The following is a 27,168-nucleotide window of genomic DNA, read 5'->3' on the forward strand; positions in this document are numbered from 1 at the left end:
ATATTTTCTCCCATTCCATAGGTTGTCTTTGTTTTGTTGGTTTCCTTTGCTTTGCAAAAGCTTTGAAGTTTAATTAGGTCCTATTTGTTTATTTTTGCTTTTCTTTTGTCTTGGAGACTGATCCAAGAAAATATTGCCATGATTTATGGCAGAGTGCCTCACCTCTGTTCTTGGCGTTTTATGATTCATGTCATACATTTAGGCTTTCTAACCATTTTGAGTTTTTGTATGTGGTGTTAGAGAATGTTCTAATTTCAGTCTTTTACTTGTACCTGTTCAGTTTTCCCAGCACCACTTGTTGAAGAGACTGTCTTTTCTCCATTGTATATTCTTGCCTTGCTTGGTTGTAGATTAATTGATCGTATATGTTTGGGTAGTAGGTGCATCTTTTAAATGTTTAATTTGCAACTATGGAAATATATGTTCTCAAGGGAGAGGGATTATGTTGTAACAACTACTTTCCAAAGACAGACTTGGTTTTACAATACAGTAGTAATAATGAATAATAATAATAGCTAACATTTACTGAGTGTTTCCCTTAGGCCAGTTTTAAAGCTGTACGTGCATGATGTCGCCTATTGTTCATGACGGCTCTTATCATTCCCACTTTGCAGGTAAGGAAATTAAGGCACAAAGAGATTAAGGGGACACGATCTACTAGATTAAAACTGACACTTGGAAAAAGTATATACATTTATTTAAAAATCACTATTTTTATTGAATGCCTATTATGTACAAAGTACAGATTTAAACTAAAACTGGTTAACATAAATGTTACAAATATAAAGCCTTCTTAAGTATCACTATTCAAAGTAAATCTTCCTTTCTGTGGTAAACACACAAAAAGATGTACTTTCAAATATAACCTCCTTTAAAACAGAAGGGACTAAATTCTGACAATGCTATTTTCAATGCATTAACTATTTCAAAGTACACTGGAATATATGAAGACTGCTTGCTACAAAGTGAACTCACATGAAAATAAACCTTGATTTCAGAGGTAAGTCTACACTGATAAACACATATCCACTTAACTAATTACAGTGTAAGGTGCACACATGTATCTAAAAAAGTAAAGTGACAAGAAAGAGGACTTTTTCATGGAAGGTGATGAGTTGCCATGGATTCTGCTTCTCTTGATTTTCTGAGCAGGGCTTGTCTGAGGGCACTAATTTTCTCATCAAGTTCAGCCAGTGAATAGTTCTGCTGTAAATAATAACACAAATTGCTGAATAAGACTCTTTAGTATCTTAATGCAGACAAAATACTAAATGTACTATAAATATGAGAAAAAGATATTTACCATGTTTTTGGATATTTTATATGAGAATAATTTTTAAATTGAACTATTTATGTTGACCTTGTTATTTTATGCCTTTAAACTTACAGTCAACTATTTCTGACTTTCCATTTTTCTAATGACTAAGCCTGGACCTTTTTATATACTCTGAAAGCATTGTAAAAACAATTTTTTTTCAACTGACTGTTCTTTTTAGAATTTGTTTAACTGCTTAAATTTTGATAGATTAACCGTAATTAACTATCTCCTGGAAAAAAACAAGTAGAGTGGGATCAAGATTATGGAGAAAGACGCTGTGGAGCGCAAGTCCCCACACAAACACATCAAAAATATATCCACATGTGGAACAATTCTCATTGGAAACTGGCAGAAGAACTACACGACCAAAGCTACAAGATCTCCACAAAACCAAGTAAGATAAGGAAAAAAAGGCATTGGGTTGGGACTTGTGCCCTGAGGGGGATCTGTAAGGAAGAAGGCCTGCATGGGCAGACCCTGGCACTGGGGGGCGAGCAGGTTGAGCCACAACCTGGGAATTCCACTCCTGGGGTCCTGCACAGAGGGGACAAGCCCCCTTGCCTGCTGGGAAATCCACTGGGACAGACGCAAGGGCTGGAGAAGCCTAGACTCTACTCGGGAGAAGTGTGTGTGCTGGCTTTCCGACAGCCTCGCACTGGCAGATGCCGCCTCACTACACTTCCCACTCCAAAGGGGGGAGCACCACAGCCGGGGTGGTCTGGGCCTATCAAGCACTGGGAAAAGACTGTCTAGCTCTGCAGAGACGACCAGGGTGCCTGAGGTGTGATCCGGGCGGAGCCACAGTGGTTTGTGCCCCAGCACACCCACTCCACACCACAGCTTAGTGCTAGATCTGGGGAAGAAACGTCCCGGGGGAAGAAGTCCACAGAGGCAGCCACAACAGCCCTGCCTCCTCCATGACACACCTTGCACTGCCTCTGAGCTGGACCACGGACACCCACACAGGCAGTGCATACATAGAGCCTGTGACCGCAGCGGCCTCACTGCTTCAGGCTTCAGCAATCACCTCCTTTGGGGCAGGGTACATACTCAAGAGCAAAGAAGCCTGACTGCATCTGACCCTCTCTGACCCTCAGGGCTTCTACGCCAACAACTCGGGAGCAGACCCACCCCTGACAGGGAGGCAACAGCTACAAAGCAGAGAGGAAGCTCCGCCTCACACCCTGCAGAGGTTTTAGATACCAACACCAACCACGTCCCTATCAAGGGGATGACCAGCAACACACCCAGAGGAGAGACGTCATCCATACCAGAACCAGCCCTTGCCCCTAAGAGCTGGACACAGAATCTACACAGGGGAGCTCCTACATAGAAACACCCTTTCAAGACCACAGTAGACAACTTTATCTCTATGAATTTAGGAGAAACAGTTACCTGAGATGAAAAGGCAGAAGAATCTGCTCCCAATTAAAAGAACAGGATAAATCAGGGATTTCCAGTCAAGATGGAAGGCCCACGAGCTCGCCTCTCCTCACGACTACAATGAAACCACAACTGACTGCAAAACCACCATCAAAAAAAAAGACTGGAACCTAAAAAACATCTTCAACTGGAAACGTAAAGCGGGAACCACAGAAGGAAGGTAGGAGGGGCGTGCTCGCGGTACAGGCAGGCCCCATACCCCCGGGCGGGTGACCCACAAGCTGAATAATTAAGCCGCAGAGGCCCTCCCCCAGGAGTGAGAGCTCTAAGCTCCACCTCAGGCTCCCTAGCCCAGGGTTCTAGCATTGGGAGGAGGAGACCCCAGGATATCTGGTTTTGAAGGCCAGCGGGGCTTAGCTCCAGGAGCCCCACAGGACTGGGGGATACAGAGACTTCATTCATTTGGGGACTGTACACAGAAACTCACGTGTGCCAGGTCCAAGGGCAGAGGCAGTGATTTCATAGGAACCTGGACCAGGCCTGCCTGCTGCTTTTGGAGGGTCTCCTGGGGACATGGGGGGCGGCTGCAGCTTACCTAGGGGACATAAAAGCTGGTGGCAGACATTCAGGGAGTGTTCATCTACATGAACTTTCCTGGAGGCTCACATCTTGATTGGATCATTAGCACCAAGACCTAGCCCCACCCAACAGCCTGTAGGGAAGCCTCAGGCCAAACAGCATACAAGGTGGGAACACAGCCCCACCCATCAGCAGACTTCCTAAGCCACAAAGGCCTCTAGACAGAGCCCTACCCACCAGAGGTCCAGGACCAAGCTTCACCCAGCAGTAGGCAGGCATCGGCTCCTCCTGCCAGGAAACCTGCATAAGCCTCTAGTCCAGCCTCACCCACCAGGGGCAGATACCAGAAATAAGAAAACAATCCCAGAGCCTGTGGAAGGAATCCACAAACACAGGCCAGACTCTACATTGGGACCAGCAGGAGCCTGGCCCTTGGGTGACAAGAGAGGAGTGTACTGCTGGGAGGCATAGGACATCTCCCACAGAGGGCCACCTCTCCAAGGTCTAGAAATGTTAACTAACCTACCTAACAATAAAAATAGAAAGATAAACAATGTGAGGTGGCCGAGGAATATCTCCCAGGCCAAGGCACAAGATACAATCCCAGAAGGAGAAAGAAGTGATAAGGAGATAGGCAATTACCTGAGAGTTTAAAGTAATGATGGCAAAGGTGTTCAGAGAACTCAAAAAAAGTATAGCTACAGAGAGTGAAGTGTTTAGCAAAGAGCTGGGAAATATAAAGAACACCCAAACAGAGCTGAAGAATAAAAGAAGGAACCAAGAATAGACTAAATGAGGCAGAAGAATGGATTAGTGAGCTAGAAGGCAGATTAGTGGAAATCACTACTGCAGAACAGAAAAAAATAATGAAAAGAAGTGTGGACAGTTTACGAGAGCTCTGGGACAACAGGAAGTGCACTAATACTCACATTACAGGGCTCCCAGAAAGAGAAGAGAGAAAGGACCTGAGAAAACTTTTGCAGAGATAATAACTAAAAACTTCCCCAACTTGGGAAAGGACACACTCACCCAAGTCCAGGAATTGCAGAGTTCCACACAGGATCAACCCAAGGAGGAACCCACCAAGGCACATAATAATCAAATTGACAAAGATTAAGGTTAAGGAGAAAATATTAAAATTAGCAAGAGAAAAATAACATAAGGGAACTCCCATAAGATTATCAGCTGATTTTTCAACAGAAACTTTGCAAGCCAGAAGGGAGGGGCATGATATATTTAATATGATGAAAGGGGAAAACTTACAACCAAGAATACTCTATCCAGCAAGGCTCTCATTCAGATTTGATGGAGAAATCAAAAGCTTCACAGATAAACAAAAGCTGAAAGAATTCAGCACCACCAAACCAGCTTTATAACAAATGTTAAACGAACTTCTCTAGTCATCAAAACATAAAAGAGAACAAGCAGACAGACGGAAAAAAAAAAACCTACAAAAGATTGCTTTGGTAATTCGGGTCCTTTTATGGTTCCACATACATTTTGGAATTGTTTTGTCCTAGTTCTGTGAAAAGTATCATGAGTATTTTGGCAGGGGTTGCACTGGATCTGTAGATTGCTTTAGGTAGTATGGCCATTTTGATAATGTTGATTCTTCCAATCCAAGAGCACAAGGTGTCTTTCCATTTCTTTGTATCATCTTCAATTTCCCTCAGTGTTTTACAGTTTTCAGAGTATAGGTAACCTCCTTGGTTAAGTTTATATCTAGGTATTTTGTTGTTTTTGATACAATGGAAATGTTTATGCCGTTTATAAAATTCACTTTTTTTTTCCATTTAAAAAAACCCAGAATGAAGGGCCATAAATGGCAAAATATCCTTTCTTATGAGTGAGTTCTATTCCACTACGTATTTATGCTGCCTCTTCTTTATCCATTCATCTATTGATGTGCACTTAGGATGCTTCCATATCTCAGCAATTATGTTACTGTTAATAGTGGGGTGTAAGTATCTTTTTGAAGTATTTATTTTGTGGTTGGCTTTATTCCTTTGATAACTATGTAAGCTTAAAAAGCTAAAGTTCTAAACGTTCTTAGAAACAATGTATAGTACATATATGTAATTTTTAAAAATGTGCAGTATATTGTATATGTTCAAATTGTAACAATTCTACCTAAAACTGAAAACTGAAAAAAGACAAATCACCTGAAAGAATAAGTAAAACATGAGTTCACCAGTCTATTAGACCCTGAGATCAAAAAGATGGTAATAAAAATGCTAACTGAATTAAAGGATAATTAATAGAAATGCAGATCACTGGAAAAAGGAACTAAAAACTGTAAATCAAAACAAGACAACCCAACAGACAGTGCAATTGCTGAGATAAAAACCAATCTAAAAGCAATGAATAGCAGACTAAATGACACAAAAGAATGAGTTAGTGGCCTGGAAGACAGATCAAGACAAACCCAAACAGATCCACACCAAGACATGTCATAACTAAAATGGCAAAAGTGAACGCTAAAGGGAGGATTCTAAAGGCAGCAAGAGAGTCAGTCACAAGGGAACCCACATAAGGCTATCAGCTGATTACAGAAACTTTGCAGGCCAGAAGAGAGTGGCATGATACATTCAAAGTCCTGAAAGGGGGGTAAAACAATCCACAACCTAGAATACTCTACCCAGGAAGATTATCATTTAGAATAGAAGGCGAGATAAAGCTTTCTCAGAAAAGCAAACACTAAAGTAATTCAGCACTACTCAACCTACTCTAAAAGAATTATTGAAGGCTCTTCTCTAAATAAGGAAAAAATCACAACCTAACCTACCACCTAAAATAATTAGAAAATTATCAAGAAAACCAAGAGCTGTATTTTTTTTAAAGATAAAGTCAACAAACCTCTAGCCAGGTCCACCAAGAAGAGAGGACCCAAATAAACAAAATAAGAAACACAATTTGAACACACTGATCACTAGAAGTGAAACAGATTCTGTAATCAGAAAAACTCCCTGCAAAGGAAAGTCCAAGCCTGGATGGCTTCCCTGGGGAATTCTACGAAACATACAAAGAAGAACTTACACCTATCCTTCTCAAACTATTTCAAAAAACTGAAGAGGAAGGAACACTCCCAAATTCATTCTGGGCCACCATCACCCTGATACCAAAACCAGAAAAAGACACTACAAAAAAAAAAAAAAACAAAAACAAACTATAGGCCAATTATCTTTGATGAATACAGATGCAAAAATCCTCAATAACATTAGCAAACTGAATCCAACAATACCTTAGAAGGATCATACGCTATGATCAAGTGGGATTCATTCCAGGGTCACAAGGACAGTCCAACATATGCAAATCAATGTGATACACTACATTAACAAAAGACAAAAAACACATGATCATCTCAATAGATGCAGAAAAAGCACTTGACAAAATTCAACATCCATTCATGGTAAAAACTCTCACCAAAGTGAAAATATCTCAACATAATAAAGGCTATTTACAACAAACCCACAGCCAAAATAATACTCAACAGTTTAAAGCTGAAAGCCTAACTGCTAAATTCAAGAACCAGACAAGGATGCTCAGTTTTACCACTTCCATTCAACACAGTATTGGAAGTCCCAGCACAGCCGCCAGTCAAGAGAAAGAAAGAAAAAGTATCTAAATTGGAGGGGAAGGGATAAAACTGTCAATAATTGCAAATGACATGGTTATATAGAGAGACCTGAAGTCTTTAAAACACAGAAACTATTAGAATACATGGATTCAGCAAGGTAACAGGATACAAGATTAATAAGCAGAAGTCTATTGCATTTCTTTACACTAATAATGAAATATCAGGAAAAGAAAATTTTTTAAAGTCTTGTTTAAAATTGTATCAAACAAACAAAAGCACCTAGGAATAAACTTAACCAAGGAGGTGAAAGACTATACAAAAACTGATAAAGGAGACTGACGGTGATTCAAAAGAAATGGAAAGGCACCCGGTGCTCTTGGACTGGAAGAATTAATATTGTTAAAATGGTCATACTACCCAAAGCAATCTACAGATTTAATGCAATAGCTATCTAAATACCTATGACTTTTTTTTTTTTAAACAGAACTAGAACAATTAACCCTAAAAGTTATATGGAACCACAAAAGACCTAGAACTGCCAAAGCAATCCTGAAGAAAGAGAACAAAGCTGGAGGTATAACCCTTCCAGACTTCAAACTGTACTCCAAAGCTAGGGTAATCAAAGCAGCATGGTACTGGCACAAAAACAGACAGCCCCCAAATAACCCACACATCTATAGTCAACTCATCTACAACAAAGGAGCCAATATACAATAGAGAAAAGACACTCTTGAACAAGTGGTGTTGGGAAAGCTGGATAACAGCATGTAAATCAAATCACTCCCTCATACCATATACAAAAAACCTCAAATTAGTTCAAAGACCTAATTATATGAACATGATAGCATAGAACTCCTAGAAGAGAACATAGGCAAAACATTTTCAGACATAAATCACAGCAAGATTTTCTTAGATCCGTCTTCCGAGGCAAAAGCAAAAATAAACAAATATGACCTGATCAAACTTAAAAGGCTCAGCACAGCAAAGGAAACCACTGACAAAACGAAAAGACAACTTACGGAATGGAAGAAAATTTTTGTCAACAATGCATCACCAAGGGGTTCTTGATTTAGATGCTACTAGTGGTGTCTGCAAAAGGTGCGGGGATGAGATTTAAAGTACTTGAGCATTTATTATTTGTCAGCGTTTTGTAACTGATACTTTCTTCTATAGTTAACTTCTGGATGAAGACTTTAACATTTATTTGGTCCATCTGAGTCATGCCATGCCCTTGAAATAAAATTATTTCTCTAATTCAACACATTAACTTATGTTGCTCCCCCCTTTTTTTAGTTCTAAATCCCAGGGTATGACCTAAAAGCAACCATAGAAGAAACTTTTATTAATAAGAAAGGTATAAAACCAATCACACTATTTCAGAAACCAAAATGAAAACGTAGTAACTTACTTGAGGTGGTTGAACTTTTCTTCTTTTTCCAGAAAAATTCTAGATTAAAAGTAGAAAAAAAAAAAAAAGTGATCAGTGCTGAGAAACACCTAAACAATTTTCCTTTATAGACTGGTGAACAAAATAAGGAAAAACCCTGGTAGAAACAAAGCCCACAAACTCACCGACCAGTATCTGTAAGTGGTATCTGCCTTCTTTTACTTTAGAAGTTATCCTCCGAAGATGATATTAAAAGTACACAGTAATAACATCACAGCAACATGATTGTCCCTGGCTACACACACTTTCCCATTTATTTCCAGCTTCTGATGAAGCTGAGTGATTATGGGGATGCTCTGAGGATTTTCTACTTAGTTTCCCTTCTTAGAACATTTCCATCCCAGGACACTGAACAAGTGAAGCAGCAACAGACAGAGGAACACTGAATGAGGAATACCAGGCAAAGGGATGAACACACACACACACAGCCTTGACTGACTGCAGTGGACACGGTGGTTGTCTCAGTGAGCAGCTATCCACTGCTCCTCCCTGTGAGGGGGGGTCGCATCCACTGATCCACCCCACCCGTCTTGTCAGTTACCAGAATGGGCACAGGCCCAATTCTGGCCAATGACTAAGGAGAGGTCCACTAGGGAGCATGGGGAGAGCTTCTGGGAAAAACTTCCTCACTTCTCAGAGAAAGCCCTGAAAGGAGGCTGTTCTGGACACCGCTGTCACCTGGACAGGACACCCGAAAGCACAGCAGCTCTCTTACCATCTGCCTGAGGAAAAAGCCAGCACGAAGCAGAGCTGAGGGGAAAGAGCCCAATTCTTTGACAATCATGATCTAGCACAATAAATCAATTAACCCTGCAGACTGTATTCCTGTTGAACCCATTTTATAAGATTATTTCCACACTGTTTAAGCCAGTTTGAGTTTAAATATCTACTACCTGAAACAGATAACAAACATTCTCACCCACACACTACTGTGTTTTTTAAAACCCTGATCTAGTGAATTATTTCTTGACTTTGTTCTTAGTTTCACAGAACCACAGCTCCTGAATGGTAAATGAGTATACTAGTACATTTGACACTGCAACGTAGGTGGCATGTTTTCCTCATGAACACTTCTTACTCATGAGATTTAGAAGAAAAGGCAAAAATTCTCATCTTTCTTTGTGTCAAAAGCTGCTTTCAAAGAATTCTGAGGTACGCCTCTCACCAGGAGCGTTAGTAAGCGGGAAACCAGTGAGTGCTGGAACTGCTCAGTATGCAGGGGGTGCTGATGTAAACGTGCTCCTTCCTTTGCCAAACGGAGCTAGGCACCTGCGGTGGGGCCTATGGGCAGGTAAGGGCTTAGTCTCCTACCCTCCTAAGAAGTGGCTTTTTACCTTGATGAAAATACACTTCCTCTTGTTTTCCTAACAGCTTAACCTGTAAAATACGGACAGTTTCCATGTCAGCGAACAATCAATCACTGAATTATGAAACCAAAGTGAGAAGTATCAGATCAAGGACATTAGTGGGTCAATGACTCAAAAACAGTAAAATGTGGCTTTGGGGACTTGTTTTAGGTCTGAGCCAAACAGCTGACAAGCAGAGCACTTAAAACATACCTGCTGTGGGTGCACTGGACTAGCTTTAACTTTTTTTTTTCTTAAGGTACAAGGAGCTCTCAGTGTAAAAGGTAGAAATTTGAATGTTTTAGTACCTGAGAGGAAATATTTAGCACAGCACACTAAATAAACAGCTAGACAGAGATAATTCAAAATTGTCTTTACTTTCCCATTGTGTCACCTTAGAAGGTAATTTATAGTTACCCTTATAATGCCCGTGTCTCGAAGGTTATTAAACACATGTACGCAGAGGTCCAGGGAACCCAAGCTCTAAGGAAACCCAGTGATAAAGCCTCTTCCATGACCAACCTTCCTTACTTCTAACCAGTTGTGAAGAGTTACAGGGCAAGTGCCTTTAACATTTCTTCTCTTCTAGTCCCGCTGCCCTGATGCAGACTTTCATTTCTCCCTGGTATGGACAAAGGTACGTTTCCTAAGCTACTTTCCTTGACTCCAACCCTCTCTCCAACTCGCAACTTCCCAATGCCACCAGACAGGAACCAAAAATTCAGGTTTCTCTTTCTCAAAACCTTAATTGTGCTCCAGTGACAATGGAATTGCAAACTGGCTACTGTGACCTTCAGGCCCTCCAAAATGTGTTTGCAATTTTCCAGCTGGATCCATTTGTCTACCTCATGCTATAGGCCGACCATCACCTTCACAAATGCACAACCTGCGTGCGTGAAGTCGACGTGGCCTCCAACGCTCTCTTCTCACCATGCTTCTCTTTAAAACCAGGACTTACCGTTACAGACTAGAGTTAAGATACCACCTAGTCAGTACTTTGGAACAAAGTTAACATACCTTTAAAAGTCCAATAATTAACTTATCAGCCAATCCTATCCATTCATTCGCATATTTATTCAACGCCTACTACACTCTGTGTTCAAAGATGAACAAGACAGTTCCTGCCATTCAGAGGCTGAAAATATAGTGTGAAAAATAGTTGTGTAAACATATAATTGTAAATGAGAAATGCTATAAAATGAACAAAGTACTGTGGAAATATACTTGTGAAGTATATTATACTTACCGTTTTCAAGGGTTATAAGTTTAAAATCAGTAATTCTCTGTAAATACTCAAAGACTGTTATCTTTTAAATGGTCTGTTAAACAATGCCCTTGAAGAATTTTAAAACATTACCACATTCAAATCTTTCCATGTTGCATGTGAAGCATAAAGATCTTTAGAACTATTACATGTAAAAGTGCAACAAATACTAGTCTTTCTTGTAATCCTGTTTTATGTACATCAACTTGTTTTGGAGTTTTATATCTGTTTCATAAATGGAAAGAATTTTACATCTAGTTCTGTTTTATGAACAGAGTACAATTTTATAACTTTTTTCTGTTTCCCTTTTCACATGCTGTGCTTCAAGGTCACCCATGATAATCAATCTCTAGCCAACTGTGTTTAGAACTCATTTACATGTGAACCTGAATTAAACACATTGCAGCTAAAAACTTTTCAGAAGTTCAATTTCTAACAAAAGTCAAATTCTTAAGAAATTTAATGATCTCAACTTTCCCTTTCTAACTTCAAATACTTTAAACTTCTGGGGACAGCATTTAAGGTCTTGTACAATCTGTTTCTATCTCTTTAACCAAACATCTAAACATTCTGTCCTGTGTATAAATGGATCTCCCGAAACAAGATTATGATTTGAAGTGCTTGTTCTTTTGTTAACTAAATTTAGTAAGATGTATGTTAAGCTTTTGTAAATCAGAATCAGAGAGCAAAGATTAACGATGGAGCAAAGTCTCACTAATACTATGATACTCTCTTGTAAGATCAGTTCTTTTGTTAACAAGAGTTGTATTAATGAGGTATGAAATTGTCCTAGAAAAAAAATAACCTGCCTAGGGATTTCTAATGAAGAAATGAGAAAAAAGCTTATGGCAGACTGGTGCAGGAAAAGGCATAAAATCTTTATGAAGTTTTCTAGGAAGACACAAAGAATAATCCTAAAAGTGGAAAGAACTTTGTAATTATGTAGAACCACCAACAAACCTTCTACAATGAGAGAAGGCCACAGGAATTGTGTGACTTGTCCATGTTTATACCGCTACTTCATAGATGGTTTCTGAAACTAAATGAAGGTTCGTATTCACTGAGTTTTACCACGTGCTAGACAGTGTGCAGAGTGCTGACTGGCATTATCTTATTTAGTCCTTGCTTCAGCCCTCAGTACTTTAATAAACCTCATTTCATATTTAAGGGAAGTAAAAGGGAAATATTTCTTTTTTCTATCTCACTCAAATCCCAATTTACTTTGGAAAGACTGCTGTTACTCCAAAAATTCTAAATATATTTTCACCAGTGACTTATAATGATTCATGTTAACTGAGCTATTTTACATATTTCAGAAATAAGTTTTAGTATAATTTTCACTAAAAATGTAGTCAATTTTAAATTTTTGCTCACTTTTACACGACTTTAGTTCTTTCTAATATGGCACTGCTTTAAAATAAACATTAAACCCCAGGAAAGGCAGGTGTCATGTATAATCACCCCAGAAGACGGCAGAAAACAACACAGTGAGCTCAGGATTGCCTGTCTGAAACACACTGATAGGACAAAGAGGATACTTATCAGCACAGATTGTTTTTAATGTCCTTGGAAAAAGAATGAATGAATAAATAAATGCATGCTAGTGTTGAGGAATTAAGCAAATATAGACTAGTCTTCCAAAAAGTCTGGTGGTTAGGATAAAGAAAAAGGTTGGGTGGCAGATTGAGGTGCGTGCTGGTTTGGTATAGGGGAGAGATGGAACTGTGTATGAGCTCAGGGAAGGAGTCTGTGGAGAGGGAGGGATTAAAGAGACAGAAGGGATAAATGACAGCCAGGTCCCAGAGGAAGCCTTAGCTTTATAAGAGAGCAAGTTCAGAGTGACAGTTTTCACCACTATTCAGGCTGATTTACTATGCCACGGAAATGGCCTAAGTTTGAGTACTTGGGTAATGTACAATAAAAGTACCCCTTTTTAAGAAATTAAGAGTCTATAAAACAATATTCAGAATCACAATCTTTAAAGAACTAGGTAACTCTCTACAAAGAACTATGTTCATTCATCACTGAATTATTAAAAGTCTTTTGCACACAGCAGATCAATGAGTGAATTGTTAAATGATGAATAATCCTAAAATAGCATTAATTTCTTAAAGACATTTATACTTACTACAGATTGAAAATATTCAGGAGAGATGCCTTCCAACTCAAGGATTTTATCTTCAAGTTTTTTAATTCTCTGATAAATGTCTCTTGGCACTGGACCGCCTAATACATTAAAAAAAAAATCCGAGGTATGATTAGTTAATTCTTCTTACAACTTTTCTTCTTAAAATACCATGCGAAGACATGTATGCAAAAGAATGGGAAATAATTTAAATTTAAGAAAATACATTAACAAAAGTAAAACAGAGTGAAATCTTTAGCTCACATTTTCATACTATACACTAAGGGGATATATTACTATCTACACCTCTCCCCCACCTCCATTTATGCTTCTTACGTTGCTAGGAGTTTTGTTTTATGTTAAATTCATTTTACAAGACTGAATAGTTCCTGTATAGAACAACTTGTATTTCTGATAGGCTCTGACAGTTACTTAGGAGGAGAAAAATGCATTTTGACAACTGATAATTCAATTCAGTGGCTGCAATATGTCTTATCATTTTCTTCAACTTTTATTTCTCCTTATGTGCCATATTTTCTCCTTTAACCTAGAAGAACATTAAAAAACATATGGTAAAGCTCCTTTACCATAATTCTTAACAAACAAACCTTCTAGGGAGTGGAGCGGTAAAATTAAGGTTACTCAAATTTCCAGGTTATTATTATACCCCAAATCCTTTACATTTCTCAGCACCTCCGATGTAAACATTATGGTCCAGACCACCACCCTCTCTCCCTGGATTATCACAACCTCCAAATTGGTCTCCCTGTTTCTGCCTTGCACCCAGAGTCTACTTGCAACACAGCTGCCAATGATCCTTTAAAAATGTAATTCAGATAGTGTTAACTTCTCTGCTCAAAACCTTCCAATACCTTCGCGTCTCACTCAGATTAAAAACCAAAGCCTTTACAATAGTCTACAAGGTCCTACACAATTTGGACACTCTCCCCAAATTCGTATCATTCCAGTCACTTGATTCCTTTCTTCTGTTACTCAACTAGGCTACGCACCCTCACAGCTTTAGCGCTCATGTTTCCCTCCACCTCCACATTCAAAAGGCTTGCTCTCGCCAGCTTCAGGTCTTGACTCAGAAGTTACCTTATCAGTAAGGCCTTCTCTGACCACCCTTTAAAAAATACCAGTGCTACCACCTCCCCCTACCCGGCACTCCCGTATAACCTCTTCCCCTTTTTTTTGAAACCACTACTACCCCTTGACAGTCTGTATATTTTGTTTATTTATTGCCTGTTTCTCCACTCTAATAAAAGCTCCAAGAGAGTTCACTGAGTATGGCTGCGCAGTCTGTGCACTGCACAAACCTAGGGAGCATCAGTTCACAGAATACACAGGTGCTTAATATTCACTGACTGAATAAATACATGATTAAACAATCATTATGCAATTAAAGAATATGGGCAAATTTTCATATCAAAAGTATCAACTTGTTACATATAAAAAGTCTAGAAATATACATATATTTTTTGGAGAATGTTTTTTATTCTAGGATCTTGGTGGTTCTTTCTCTTGAAGTAAAATAAGTAACTTATTTGACTTTGCTCCTGCTGCTCCCTTACCTAGAACGTCCTCTGCCTCACCTCTGTGCCTCTCAAAAACCAGTTCAAGCATCACTGGGTCAATGAAGCACTGCCTGAATCTTTTCACAAGGAGGCTCCTTGTGCCCCGACCATACCCTTCCTCCACAGCCCCTCTGACATTCCCCTTCACTATTAATCTTTCTCTCAGATTATAAAGTCCTTGAGGCCAGGACCTGTGACTTCATCATCCCAGTATCCCTCCTGGCTGAAAGGGCACTTGGCCCACAGTAGGCATTCAACAGATACTTCTCAAAATTAACTACTTGATATTAGATTTAATAACCCAGTCAATCCTGTTACACAGTTGTCTTTTAAATTCATCTAGTCCTGGGGGTAGGGGAATTAATTTTAACACTGTCTCTTACTGTCCTCAAAGATCTACTCATGCACTTATCCTCTTCTGCCTCCATCCACTAGTACACTTGCTAGACTGGACTCAGAAGTCCCCTCAGCCGCACTCTGTGCCTTTTGCAGATGCTGTTCTGTTTTGGAATGCTTTGCTCCTGCCTGCTGAAAAATTCCTACTAGCCCTTCAAGGGCACAAATGTCACTTCACCAGGGATACCATCCCTTGACCTCCCCTGAAAGGAGTGGAACACTTTGCGTCCCCACTGTACTCTGCATGTATCTGAAAAGATGAAATGAGCAATCCTTTATTCAATAAACACTTGAATATCTGTTTTGTGCCAGGTACTGCCGCAGGTACAAAGTAATGAGCATGACAGTTTGCTCTCACAGACCTCACTATTCAGCAGGGGAGACAGATACTGAACAATAGAACTGTGATAACTGCTATAAAGAAGGACAGAGAGTACCAGGTGGTACTGAGATTATACAAAAGGAGAATCTGCAGCAGTCTGGGATCAGGAGGGAAAAGCATGGGCAGAAGAAAAAGCCTGGGTAAAGTCCACAGGACAGCAAAACCAGCGGAGCTGGGAAGCCCAGAGATGTGGCTGAACGACAGGTGCAGATCACGTTACTTAGAATCATAATCCCCTCCCGTGCCAGTCTCCTTTCCCTTCCCTTGGCCAAGCTGTTTTCCATCATCTGCAGCCCTTCTCTTCAAGTGTAGCATATAATTTATGTATTAGAATTTTTGTTCACATGTATTCTCAGTGCCTAGAATAGTACCTGGCTTTTCTAGCAAGAACTTAATACCTATCTGTGGAATGAATGAATATGTGCTAAGTTTGGTATGCATATAAGAACAACAGAAAACCATCAAAGAATTTTTAGTTGGAAGAGTAGCAAGATCAGACTTGAGTTCTAGAGAAACCAGTTTGGCCACAGGGTAGAGAACTGATCTTGAGGAGGAAGTTGGGTAGGAAAGCAACCAGCTAATACCCTTCCATAAGTCCAAGGCCCAGAACACAGTGACTTCAACTAGAGTGGCAGCTGTGGATATAGAATGGGCAGATTTGAGAGAGATTTAGATGGTAGAATCAACAGTATCTGGTGACTAAATGGGGAGGGGGACTCAGACTTTGCAGCCAGTTAAGATCTAGGTGTGATTTCTAGTTGCCACTTGCAACCTTGGGCATGTTGCTGGAGCTCTCACAGCTTCAGTTTCTTCATCTGACAATGGTAAGGGCACCAGCATCTCACAGGGCACTGTTAAATACTGAGCTGACTTTGTATAATACTTTCACAGGGAGTGGCACACACAGTATTTGTCAATAAACGTTAGTCACCTCCCCTATGGCATTTATTTATATGCTCATCCTCACAGGGAAATCTTAAAGGACCAGGATTACGCTTATCAATACTCTGTACCTAACACAGTGGGTGCTAAGAATGAGATAGTTAAGTTGTGAAGCTGATGGCAGGAAAAAGACTACATTAGTTTTCAGCTATGACTAATAAACCCTAGTGGCTAAATGAATTAGAATTTCTTTAACCACTGGCAAAGGCACATTAGAGGACACTGCCCACCCCTCTGCTTACCTGTCTGCAGTCGCAAGTGAGCCTCAATATTCTGCAGTCGTTCCTCCACAGCCTGGTTACCGCAGTCTCGCAGCATGCTGCTAGGGTTATGGCCTGACCCTTGAATTCCTTCAGGTCTAGTCTGTGGTCCATATGTATTCACAACTCTAGAAACTAAGTTAGGAAACTTTTGAGCCTATTAAATTTACATTTCAAAAAGCAGAAATTCTCTCTCCCTAACAGTACTTTATGTTCTTTTCATAACCACAAACCCAAGTATAAAGAAAGGCAAGACTTTTTGTTTTATTTTAAAATAAACAAAACTTAGATAGGAAAGTAATTTCTATTCCATTTTTCTTTTGATCTAGAATAAACTTGTGTCAGTGATGAAGGTCTCATGTAGAAGATACGTACCTTTTACGTGACTTTTAAATCCAGGGTAAGGAGTAAAAACGGCATCAGTTCTCGCACAACTATTTTCTAAGGAAAATTTAGATGAATGTAAGTTTAAATACATTCTTAATTTCAAATGTATGAGATTTTGATAACCCTCAAATAATGCGTATTAACATATTACTCATAATCAGAAAGTAACTAAATTACTATCATATACAGGATAACATTTAGTGATCTTTACCCTCTAAAATTTGTAATATCTAAACTTTTCTAAATTCCTGACTTATATATAGGAAAGTCCTCAACACTCAGTGGCATAGTTTAATATAATTTTTAATGAATACCAGTATCCCTAAAAAATCATCTGTGCCTTTGAAGAAAATAATTTGTTATAGAAAGTATGTTAATTCTAAGCCAAAGAGACATTTTCATTTAATTCCACACAGAAATAAACAGAACTCATTATTTTTACTGAAATACTTTTTAAAAAAAACCCAGCATTTTTATCTTTAAGATCAAATTATTGAATGTCTAATAAAAAGGGATATGCATTTAACACACTTATTCAGAACTCCACACAAAAAAGACCTTGAAACCTGTAGCAGTTTTACACTTTACCTAGATTTCCAATGCTCATTGAAAAAAATTCCTAATCACAAAAGCCATCTCTTTCCAGACTACTCTTTTTAAAAAACATAATTTTAAGATACAATGTAAAAATGTATTCAATTTTTTTCTAAGCTGAAAAGTACAGTTTCTTTCAAGTTAGACACCAACAAATAAATTACAAACCAAGGGAAAGTTGTAATGATGTTAATATAATATAGAAACATCTCAAATACTACAAAATAATCTTTAAAATGACATTAAGTAAAACCATGCAATGCAGTAAATTTTCTGAAAAATTCCCATTGATCATTTTATAATAAAAAATAGATGGTAAAAGAGGTAGTGATAGAAAATTCCCTTTCTTCCTATGGAATTTGATTCTTTATAAAAATCCAGTGTTTATATTTAGGTCAACTGAGAGGTATTAAAAGGAGCAAACTAACATGTTACAATTCATTTGAATTTTTTCAGTCTGCTTCCTTAAGATAGTTCTGCTGACACATCATACAGCCTTTATTTGAACTACTTCTGTGTGACTAAAATTCCAAATTCACTTATCTTTTTACGTATAGATACTAGACAGAGTCATTTTCTTTTTCTGTTCTTTTTTTTTGAGACATCTCAAAATATGTTTAAAGGGCCATCACCTCTCCATTCTCTTTCTACCATTTCATGGGGCTTAGGGTCAAAAAAAAAGAAGCTATCATCCATTCCAGAGCTATATTCCAAATATATAGATTAACTGACCCATTAGAGAGAAATTCAGCATGGTGTGAAGATAGTGAATGTGTGAGTGCTAGCACTCTCCACAGCAATTCTTCCTAGCACTGTTTGGAGCCAGCAAGGCATTGAATGGGCCAAGGAATCCTGCTGAGCATTTCAATTCTTGTCAATTTCTATCCCCTGGTGGTTTATAATAATAGAGCTAGCAGGGAGAACAGAGGTTTAACATTAGTGACACATGTGCTTGCTCCCTCAACAAACCCTTTCTCATGGGTTGCTTGCAGTTGGATTACAGTACCTGAGATTTTGCCACTGCTGCACCTGTTCTGCAAAGCTAACAGTAAAATATGCCAAGCCTAGACATATGCATGTGTAATGTTCATAGTAGAAAAGGCTGAATTTAGGACCCAGCTCAAGCCTGTATTATTTCATTATTAAGAGAATCAGTGTACCAATATGGTAAGAGTCAACTCTAGGTTCATCTGACAATTCTGTGTTCATAATAATTAGCCAAGAGATATCAGAGGCAACAAGAAAAATGTTCATTCCAATTAGGAACTCTTCTCCGTAATTTTTTCTAAGAACTACTTGTTCTGATTATTACTATGATGCCTGAATATGATCTATGCTAGTGCTTTGCCATTTTGTATTCTGCAGCATACCTACAGATGTGTAAATATACTATAGCCCCATGTGGAGAGGAAAAGCAGCTGATGGAAAACAGCAAGTGCACACGCTAGAAGAGAAAACGGAAAAAGCCTAAGACATCATCGTCTTCATGACAAACTGGTTTTATCGTGACATAAAACATTTCAAACAGCTAAGGAGTAGTGAGAAAACTGCTCCCTCTTGAGGAGTATTAACTTGACTAAGTTCACGTCATGTATTAACATCACAATTTTATAAGTACCTTTATAGACTTGAAATTTATATAGCTTAGATCCTTGTTACTAGTGAGACTGAGCAACCCTGCCACCCACAACTTCATCTTCATTTCCTGAAGGAACTTCAAAGCAATCTTTTAACCTGTGGTAAACACTAGCCTTTTAATGTTAGCATTTATTTGATTTTTGCATAACCAAGATGAAAATTATGCTGCAAGATAGTCTATTATTAAATAGAAGGAAATTCTGCTGCCTTAGTTTCCAAAGAAGCCTGTGAAATAAATTGTGTTCTTAAAGTTATTCATTTTTAAAAATAAATGAAAGATCATTAAAATCCTACAAAAATTAACTTTTAGGTAGTTACCTTGATTACAATCAATAACATTGCAAAATTCCCTGACGTTGTTTTCATTGATTTCAGCTTGCTTTCTTTCAATAAATGCAGATATTCGTCTGTCAATCTACAAACAATAAGTTGACATGTCTTAATTCAAACATACGATTAAAAAAAAATTCTCCCCCAGCCGCCAAAGAAAAACAACTTACTTCTGCTTTTCCAGCCTTTATTTGAACTACTTCTGGATCAAAATGGATCTGTGTCTTTTTCACATCTCCTAAATCACAATCTTTGTGCTTTTCTTCCTCCTGTAGGTCGCCAATGGGAAATTTGCCATTTACTTCATTCTTGTTCCCTGTTTCTGTTTTTCCTATCTCTTCAACAACAGTTGTATTCTCCTCTTTAATCAGAGGCTGAAGTTTTGCTAAAAAAGGCTGAGAAGAACATAATTCCATCTGCTGAGGTTCAAACTGATCAAAGTTAATTACACATTTGCCATACTCATAAATTTCTGTTAAGACAATATTTAATATCCATTAACTAAATATAAAAGGTAGGCATATCATACACAGATCTGACCACATGTGTTTGCTGTTGTTCTCTGCTATTGTGACCAATATCATTTGCTATAAATCTGTTAAAAAAAAAAAAAAAGAAAGAAAAGAAAGAAAACCTGAGGAAATTTTAAATTTTCTTTGAGGGTATCATTCTGTCACTCATCTTTTATTTTGTGCCAAATCAAAGCCTCAGCCTCTGGCACCAATGCCACTTAATTAACATGTCATTCAAATGCATCCTCAGAACACTACGGCTTAGTATTTTTCCTCCTTAACATGAGAGCCAGTGCTCTCACTCAGCAAAGCCCTGCATTATCACTGTATCACTGGAGATTCCCCACTTGAAACTACAGTTGGCCAAAGTGAATGAGAGAGCATAGACATGAAATATATAGGTGTTATGCTGAGTGAACACTCAGGCTTTCCCTGACATGGCAAGGTATCTTCTTGGGTCATGAAATTAAATTTTTAAAAAGAAAACGAACAAGGATAAAACAAACAAACAAACAAACAAAACCCTACCAAAAGCCACAGCTGAAAAGAGGTAGATGCCTATCACTATGCCAGAGGGGGGAAAATAAATCCCTGTTGTATAATGTAAATTATATTCCCCATTCCCACCCCCCCCCCATTAGGCCTCAATTGAGTGCTATAGCTCATTGCTTCCGCCCTTTCAAGCTAGGGTTAACTATCACTTTTAACATGAAACAGAGTTAAAATTTCCCATAAAGTCATTGAACAGAGGACTGAAAATTAATGTCTATTCCATTAGTCAAAACACATCAACACTTGTCAATGTTCCAATTATTTTTTCATGCCTACTATTTTGCTTCCATTGTCTGCTATGCCAAATATTCTTCTGAAACCTTAGGACATCTCAATAGCAGTAAACTGACCAATCCAAACCTTTTTGACACTTCAAGCTTTATACTTTGATTAGAGATAAACTGCAAACTTACATTAATTATAACTGCAAAGATGTTCAGCTGGAAACTAGCAAGGTCATAGTACTGTTCAGTTATTGAACTGAAATATTAAAAAAATAGAGCAATACTATTATAAATTAACAACTCAGTGTTGCCTTTTAATATAAAGGATGAATTATTTTAAATGCTTAAGAAAAAAGAAGATAAAATAGTGACTGGCTACTTCCTAAGATGAGACATTAATGTCACAGAAATTACTTTCTTTTTAAAAACTATGCTGAAACTGTTTAATTGCAATAGACACTCCAGGATGTGTCATGCTGGGATAATGCCACTTCTTGAACCACTGAAAGCACTCCATGAGCCTCCAAACTCACCCAAGGCATGGAATCATTATCATAGCATGACACACACCTGCCGTGTCTTATTGCTTAATTATAACCCACCATAGATGCAACTGTATTGAATTTTCAGTACAAGTCTAGAATTGAATAGAATTCCATTCATTCACTCTTCATACCCACATCAGCCTATTAGGCTATATTCCTGTAACTGTCCTGATCACTATGTAAATTAACAGATTTGGATCCAATCTGGCTCAAGTAACCTTTTATTAATAACACTATTAATATAGTGTTAAGATTGAACTGACAAATACTCCAGCTTACAATTTAACTACAATTAATTTCTATTCTAAATATCGAGTTAACATTTTTAACAAGAAATTTACCTGTAAATATAAAACGTGTTGCTCAAGTGCACTAAAGAGCAAAGCAGGCTGGAATGCCGTGAGGCTCTGGAGCTTGTTCCAATCGATTGTAATTTTCACCACATCATCTCTGAGGTTAAGCTTCAAAAGGGCAAACAAGCAACATCACAAAAATTACACAATTAGGCTGTACATATGAGATTGTGACAAAAATAAAATTTCTATAGAGTAACATGCCTATTTAGCTCAAAGTTCTCAAGTTTTTAATGATACATTATAATGTCCTAACTAGTTACCATTTTAAAAGGCAAAGAAAGATGCAATTGTGTAGCAAAGCAGAATGACATCTCACTGTAATTCTATTCTTAAGTCTGTGTAATGGGACCATCTTACAGGTAAAATCAGCCATAAAAGACAAAAACATGAGGTTTTGCTACTTCAATATCTAAAAACCTTTGGATTTGAGCCAAGATAGGCTTGTCCTAGTCAGAAGCCTACTGTTTCTAGCTCAGAGTATTAAACAGAGGGGGCAGATACATTTATGAAAGGTAAGATATACACATTTCTTTGTGTTAAATACGTACATAAATGCGTAACTGAAATATATTACTCTGATGTCTTCTGAGTCACACTGTGCTTTCAATTTTAACCAATTTAAAAAATAATTTAAAAATCAAGATGATTCATACATATTATAAAGTCTAGGGATAAATGGCAACATGTTTATCTACTTCAAATAAAAATTATTTTTTAGCTGTGGAAATCTGAAAAACAATTACATTTCCACAGAGGTGAAATAAATGGCCAGAGACAAGGAAAGAAAGCCAGACCTATTTCAAAACACTATTTTCTAGTAGTGTGAGGGCTCATTATATGAAAATTTCTTATAAATTGGCTATGTGTGACCTATTAAAATAAAATTATATTCAGAAAGCTACCAAGAACCTGAATATAAAATATCGAAATGAGTGAAAATTTGAGATGGAAAGCTTCTATCTCCAGTCTTTCAAGTGAATAAAAGTAAAACGCCACTTTTCTAGGACATGTGTTCACAGTAAACATAGATACAATGCATCATAGGATCAAGTTAACTATATTATTTTTTCAGAAATCATTTAAAATTAGTCATATTTTCTACAAAATAAAAACAAATATTACATTAGTTCAAATATAGATTTTAAGTTGTAATTATAATAAAACAAAAAGATGAATCAAAGAACTGAAAAGATCCAAAGTTCCCAAAAGATGCACTATACTGAATGAACACTAAATGACCGAAATTTACCATCCTTTGACCAGAAATAATTAAAGTCCATACTAGACAAGAATAAAGAAATAAGAAGCTCTGTATAGGCCACACTGGCAAAAATTAGTTTATATTAATTTAACTAAGATTTTACATTAAGCTTATAACCTTAATTTATCTTAATTAATACTTAAAAAGATTTCGTTAGACAATATCTTACATGTAGAAGTAAACTATTACTATACCTTTACAGTTCTTAAAAAGCTTTATGGTCATTTATAACAAAGTTATGAATACAGTTTGGGGACAAAGCAGGCAAATCCTCAAGCAAAGCAAAGCATCCAATTTTCTAGAGAAAGTAATAATTTACAGAAATTCAGCAGAATTATGTAAGCCTTCAAGTACAATTAAAGATACTTGGACTTTGAAGAAAACCACCTAACAATGTCACAAATTAACTTTAAAACTATTCCAATACATCCAACTATTCCCTACTAGTAATACGAATTCTATGCATTTTTACTCTATAGAACTCGTAACTGTAAACCATTCACTGGAAAATGTATTAGTCTGTCATTAATACAGACTATTTAAAATACGTATTTCAGTAAAAACTTTATTAAATTAAGATGAAAACCCAAACTAACAATAAATAATCCTCAACTTGGTAAAATGGACATCCAGAAGCAAGCAATAAAATTAAAATCAGTAAATCAGAAATCTGGGATAGAAAACATTTTTTAAACATTCAATTTTATGTTTCCTATTGAGAAGATCTAATACAATGATACTACACAGAATGAATTTAGGCGTATCACAATATACATTTCTTAAAAATTCCTTAAACTTGTTTAAAAAAGAAATAGTGATTTCCACCAGGGACAATTTTATAAGTATAGTACTCTGGCTTTTATTCTTATCTTTAAACAATACATCTCAAAATGTAAAGAGTATTAGCAAAGTGGTTAGCAGTTAATTAATGAGACAACCTTATTTTTTTGACACTTTTATAGGTGGTCCCTTCACTCTGTCATGAAAATTCACCAAATACTTAATCTAAACATTTTTGACAAGGGACATAAGTAAAATTTAATCATATCTCTACCTACAGAATATCTGAATGTTTAGAATTTTAAAATGAATTTTACAAAATCAGTATGCAAAATATTTCAAAAGGAACGTTTAAATTATTTCTTAATGTTATTTTTTTCAAAGTATCTCATCGAGGGGAAAAAACTTCTGTAAACTTCTTTCATCCTGATGTTACGATATAAAAAAACGTTAAAGTTCCAATGTCCACGCCATACAAAGTTCTCAAACTTTTAAACCATTTACAGATCTTGAATCTTGAGATTGAAATATTAATGTCCTCAAGTCTTAAAAAGCAATTTTAAGTCCTTGACAAAAACTGGGTTTAAAAGTTTTAACTTTTAGCCGATTCTATTAATAATCGTTTCATTACACCAAACAATGTTTAGAGTAATGCTCTTTATAAGTCAGGACAAACATTAGGGTTTTTAAAAATACTGAAATACCGTTTCAAAAGACTGGTTCTCCACCCACGCAAGGGTTTTAAAAATAACTTTTACAAATCAGACAAACGCTCTATTTTCATAAAGGAAATTATCATTAGCTTCAACACAAATGCCTAACTCTGTCTATGGTTAAAAAAATTTTTTCCTTTTTAAAAGCAAACGTATTCTCAATTGTTTCTCATTTTAAAATCTGCTTTGCATTTTACACTATGAAACAAAATAGTGACTTGACGGTTACAGTCTAAGGAGCACTTCTATTCAAACCCGATTTTATTAAGACATTTCTACACTATTAGCCAGTTAAACTACTTAACAGTTAAATAACTAATTAAACAACAGCTGTGATGCAAACAGTATCAACCATGGATAACTCATCTAACCTTAAGCTAGAAATAGTTTAGGCTAATTTCTTTTCTCTTCCTCCCGGTTTGAAAGGGGAAGAGATGCAAGAGCCAGAAGGAAAAAAATATAACCAAGTGACTCATAAGAGCAAATCACCCAAAAAAGACTAAAAGAGAGCTTTTCCAGAAATCTCAGGCCGTACTAACCTATCCATGTCTATAATGAATGAAATGGAGGAAAAGGAATCCTGAGAGCCAGGCGCCCCCCAAACCCTCAGAGCAGCTTTTTCCGCAACCATTCTCTCCAAGCGTGTTCCTCTCCGAACCAGGTTTTCACTTAACACTATCCTCACTCACTCTTGGGGAGAAGAGTTGCAAGAAAATCTGGCGTGCAACCGGTCGTGAATTTAACCCGAGCGGCCACCCTCACCCGGACCGCAGGCGGCCGGGCCCGGGCTCCTCCCCCGGCCTCGGCAACTCAGGCCGGGTCCCACGCCCCGCAGCCTCCGCTGCCCCACGCCTCGGCTCGCGGGAAAGAGGCGGGAGGGGCCGGATGGTTCCCAGACCCCTACTCCCATAGGCCACCACTCACTTGTCCAGCCAGGGTATGCAAGGAGCGAAAGACTTCGCAGACCACCTCTCGGGAGAGGTTGGGGCTGCAGCTCCGCTCCAGGTTCCTCTCACCGATGGTCGGGAGACTAAGCTCGGCGGCAGCAGCCATGACACTTTCGTAGGCCGCCCCCGCCAGCACCGAGGCGCACTAACAACCTACCCCTCCCTCCCAGCTTTCGTCGCTCCGCGATGATGTAAAAGCGCTGCGTCTCGTTTAGAGCGGGGCTTTGAGGACCCACCCTCTCAATGTGACTGACAAGCACATGCACCAATCAGGTGCAGCTACAGCGTTCCGCCGAGGACCTCCAGCTGGTTAATAACAACCTAAACGAGGCTGGCCGCAGTGTTTGAGATTGTGATTGAAGTTGTTATCTAATGAGAGTTAGCTGCGTGAAGCCTACCTTGACTGTTACATGTTGCTTATAAGTGTTGGTAAGAGAAAACTTTTATAGTTATATGTTAGAGTTTTAGTCCCAAATTAAAAGTTGAAATTTTAACATGGCACTGTGGAGTGGTTTGGAGAAAGATCGCTGGCCAGGGATGTAGCGGTGCCCACACGTATTTCTAAACATTGAAAACTCACACGGAATTGTCTTAATTGTTTAGAATGTTTTCATCTGTACACAAATTAACATCACCAATTTTTCATGTGAGGAAGAGGAGGATATAAAACAAGAAACGCTCTTTTATACCTCATTTCTATATCATTCAAAGGGATGATATTAATTACCTTAAATATGCAAAATAATTCTGTCAAGTTTTAAAACTTGCATCAGTTGCCATTCTCTGGGTGATACGGTAGAGACACTCATCCTAAAACTGTTTCAAAGAAGGGAAACAGTGTCAATATGATTCCAACAGTAATTTCACCCAATGAAGTAACTGCATGCAACACAATCTTTGAAATTAGAGGATAAATCCGAATTGAAATTTGACAAAAGTATTACTTATCAGATAATTTTATTAAAAGATATTTGAAACTTTGTCATATTACAGAGTCTAACGTTAAAAATTTTGTTGTCCCGTTGAAAACCAAAACAAGGTTAGAAATTTTTAGTGTTAAACTCTATTCAAAAGCACTTAAAAATAAACATCAGTTTAGAGATAAGGGAGAGCGACTTAAAATTCTTAATTCTAATAGTCTAGTGCATTTACAGTTGAAGCAGAGGTGGAAACTTGCACAATGTGTATTCTTCAGTTTTAGAGCAGGCCAAATGAAAGGGAAGGAATAAGGCATCAAGGAACTGGGATTAAGGGCAGTGGGATAAAAGAACGCCTTTGACCTGTCCCCAGGGAGCCTCTTAATTAGGCTTTCATTTCCAAAGATCAACAGGCTTGACAGGATCTTAAGTAATCTTGTCTGTTCCCTTGTTCCCAGCAAGATATACAGTTTATAACCCAGCCTATGTCTAGAGACATCCAGAAAAAGATTTCACAATATCTAATCCCAAATTGAGCAACCTTCCTATTCAAGCCACTTATCCTCATATTTAACCTAAATTCATGATTCTCTGCAATGTTGGCCTATTTTCTTTGCCTTTAGTTCTCCTGTTAGAGAATAATTCTAGTGGGATAACTAGAAGTTTTTGTTTTGTAACATATTAGCAACCAGTTTCAGATCATTTGTTTTCATTCATTCATTGTTTTGTTTTCAAATATTCAGGACACATATGAAATACATTTGGGAACATACTTTGTATAGTATAAGAATACCATATTTAATAAGGTACTGCTCA

At 37.7% G+C, this 27,168-nt stretch overlaps 1 protein-coding gene across 9 annotated transcripts; it reads right to left on the minus strand.

Moving 5' to 3' along the window:
* Positions 1-689: 689 nt before the first annotated feature.
* On the minus strand, positions 690-25,608 carry MBIP (MAP3K12 binding inhibitory protein 1). 9 transcript variants are annotated; one of them, XM_032481900.1, is made up of 11 exons: positions 25,413-25,608; positions 21,720-21,839; positions 19,716-19,940; positions 19,534-19,630; positions 16,972-17,037; positions 16,579-16,731; positions 13,043-13,140; positions 9,639-9,681; positions 8,266-8,304; positions 7,877-7,946; positions 690-1,203 (listed from the first exon to the last, which is right to left on the minus strand). In XM_032481900.1, the coding sequence occupies exons 1-10, from the start codon at positions 25,539-25,541 to the stop codon at positions 7,927-7,929; spliced, it is 990 nt and encodes a 329-aa protein (XP_032337791.1). In that variant the 5' UTR covers positions 25,542-25,608; the 3' UTR covers positions 690-1,203; positions 7,877-7,926. The 9 variants fall into 9 exon arrangements, with proteins under 9 accessions (XP_032337791.1, XP_032337790.1, XP_032337794.1 ...); XM_032481899.1 differs by having other exon boundaries at positions 690-1,206; XM_032481903.1 differs by lacking the exon at positions 9,639-9,681.
* Between the last annotated feature and the right edge of the window lie 1,560 nt (positions 25,609-27,168).

This window comes from Camelus ferus, chromosome 6 (assembly GCF_009834535.1).
Source record: "Camelus ferus isolate YT-003-E chromosome 6, BCGSAC_Cfer_1.0, whole genome shotgun sequence".
NCBI classification, from domain to species: Eukaryota; Metazoa; Chordata; class Mammalia; order Artiodactyla; family Camelidae; genus Camelus; species Camelus ferus.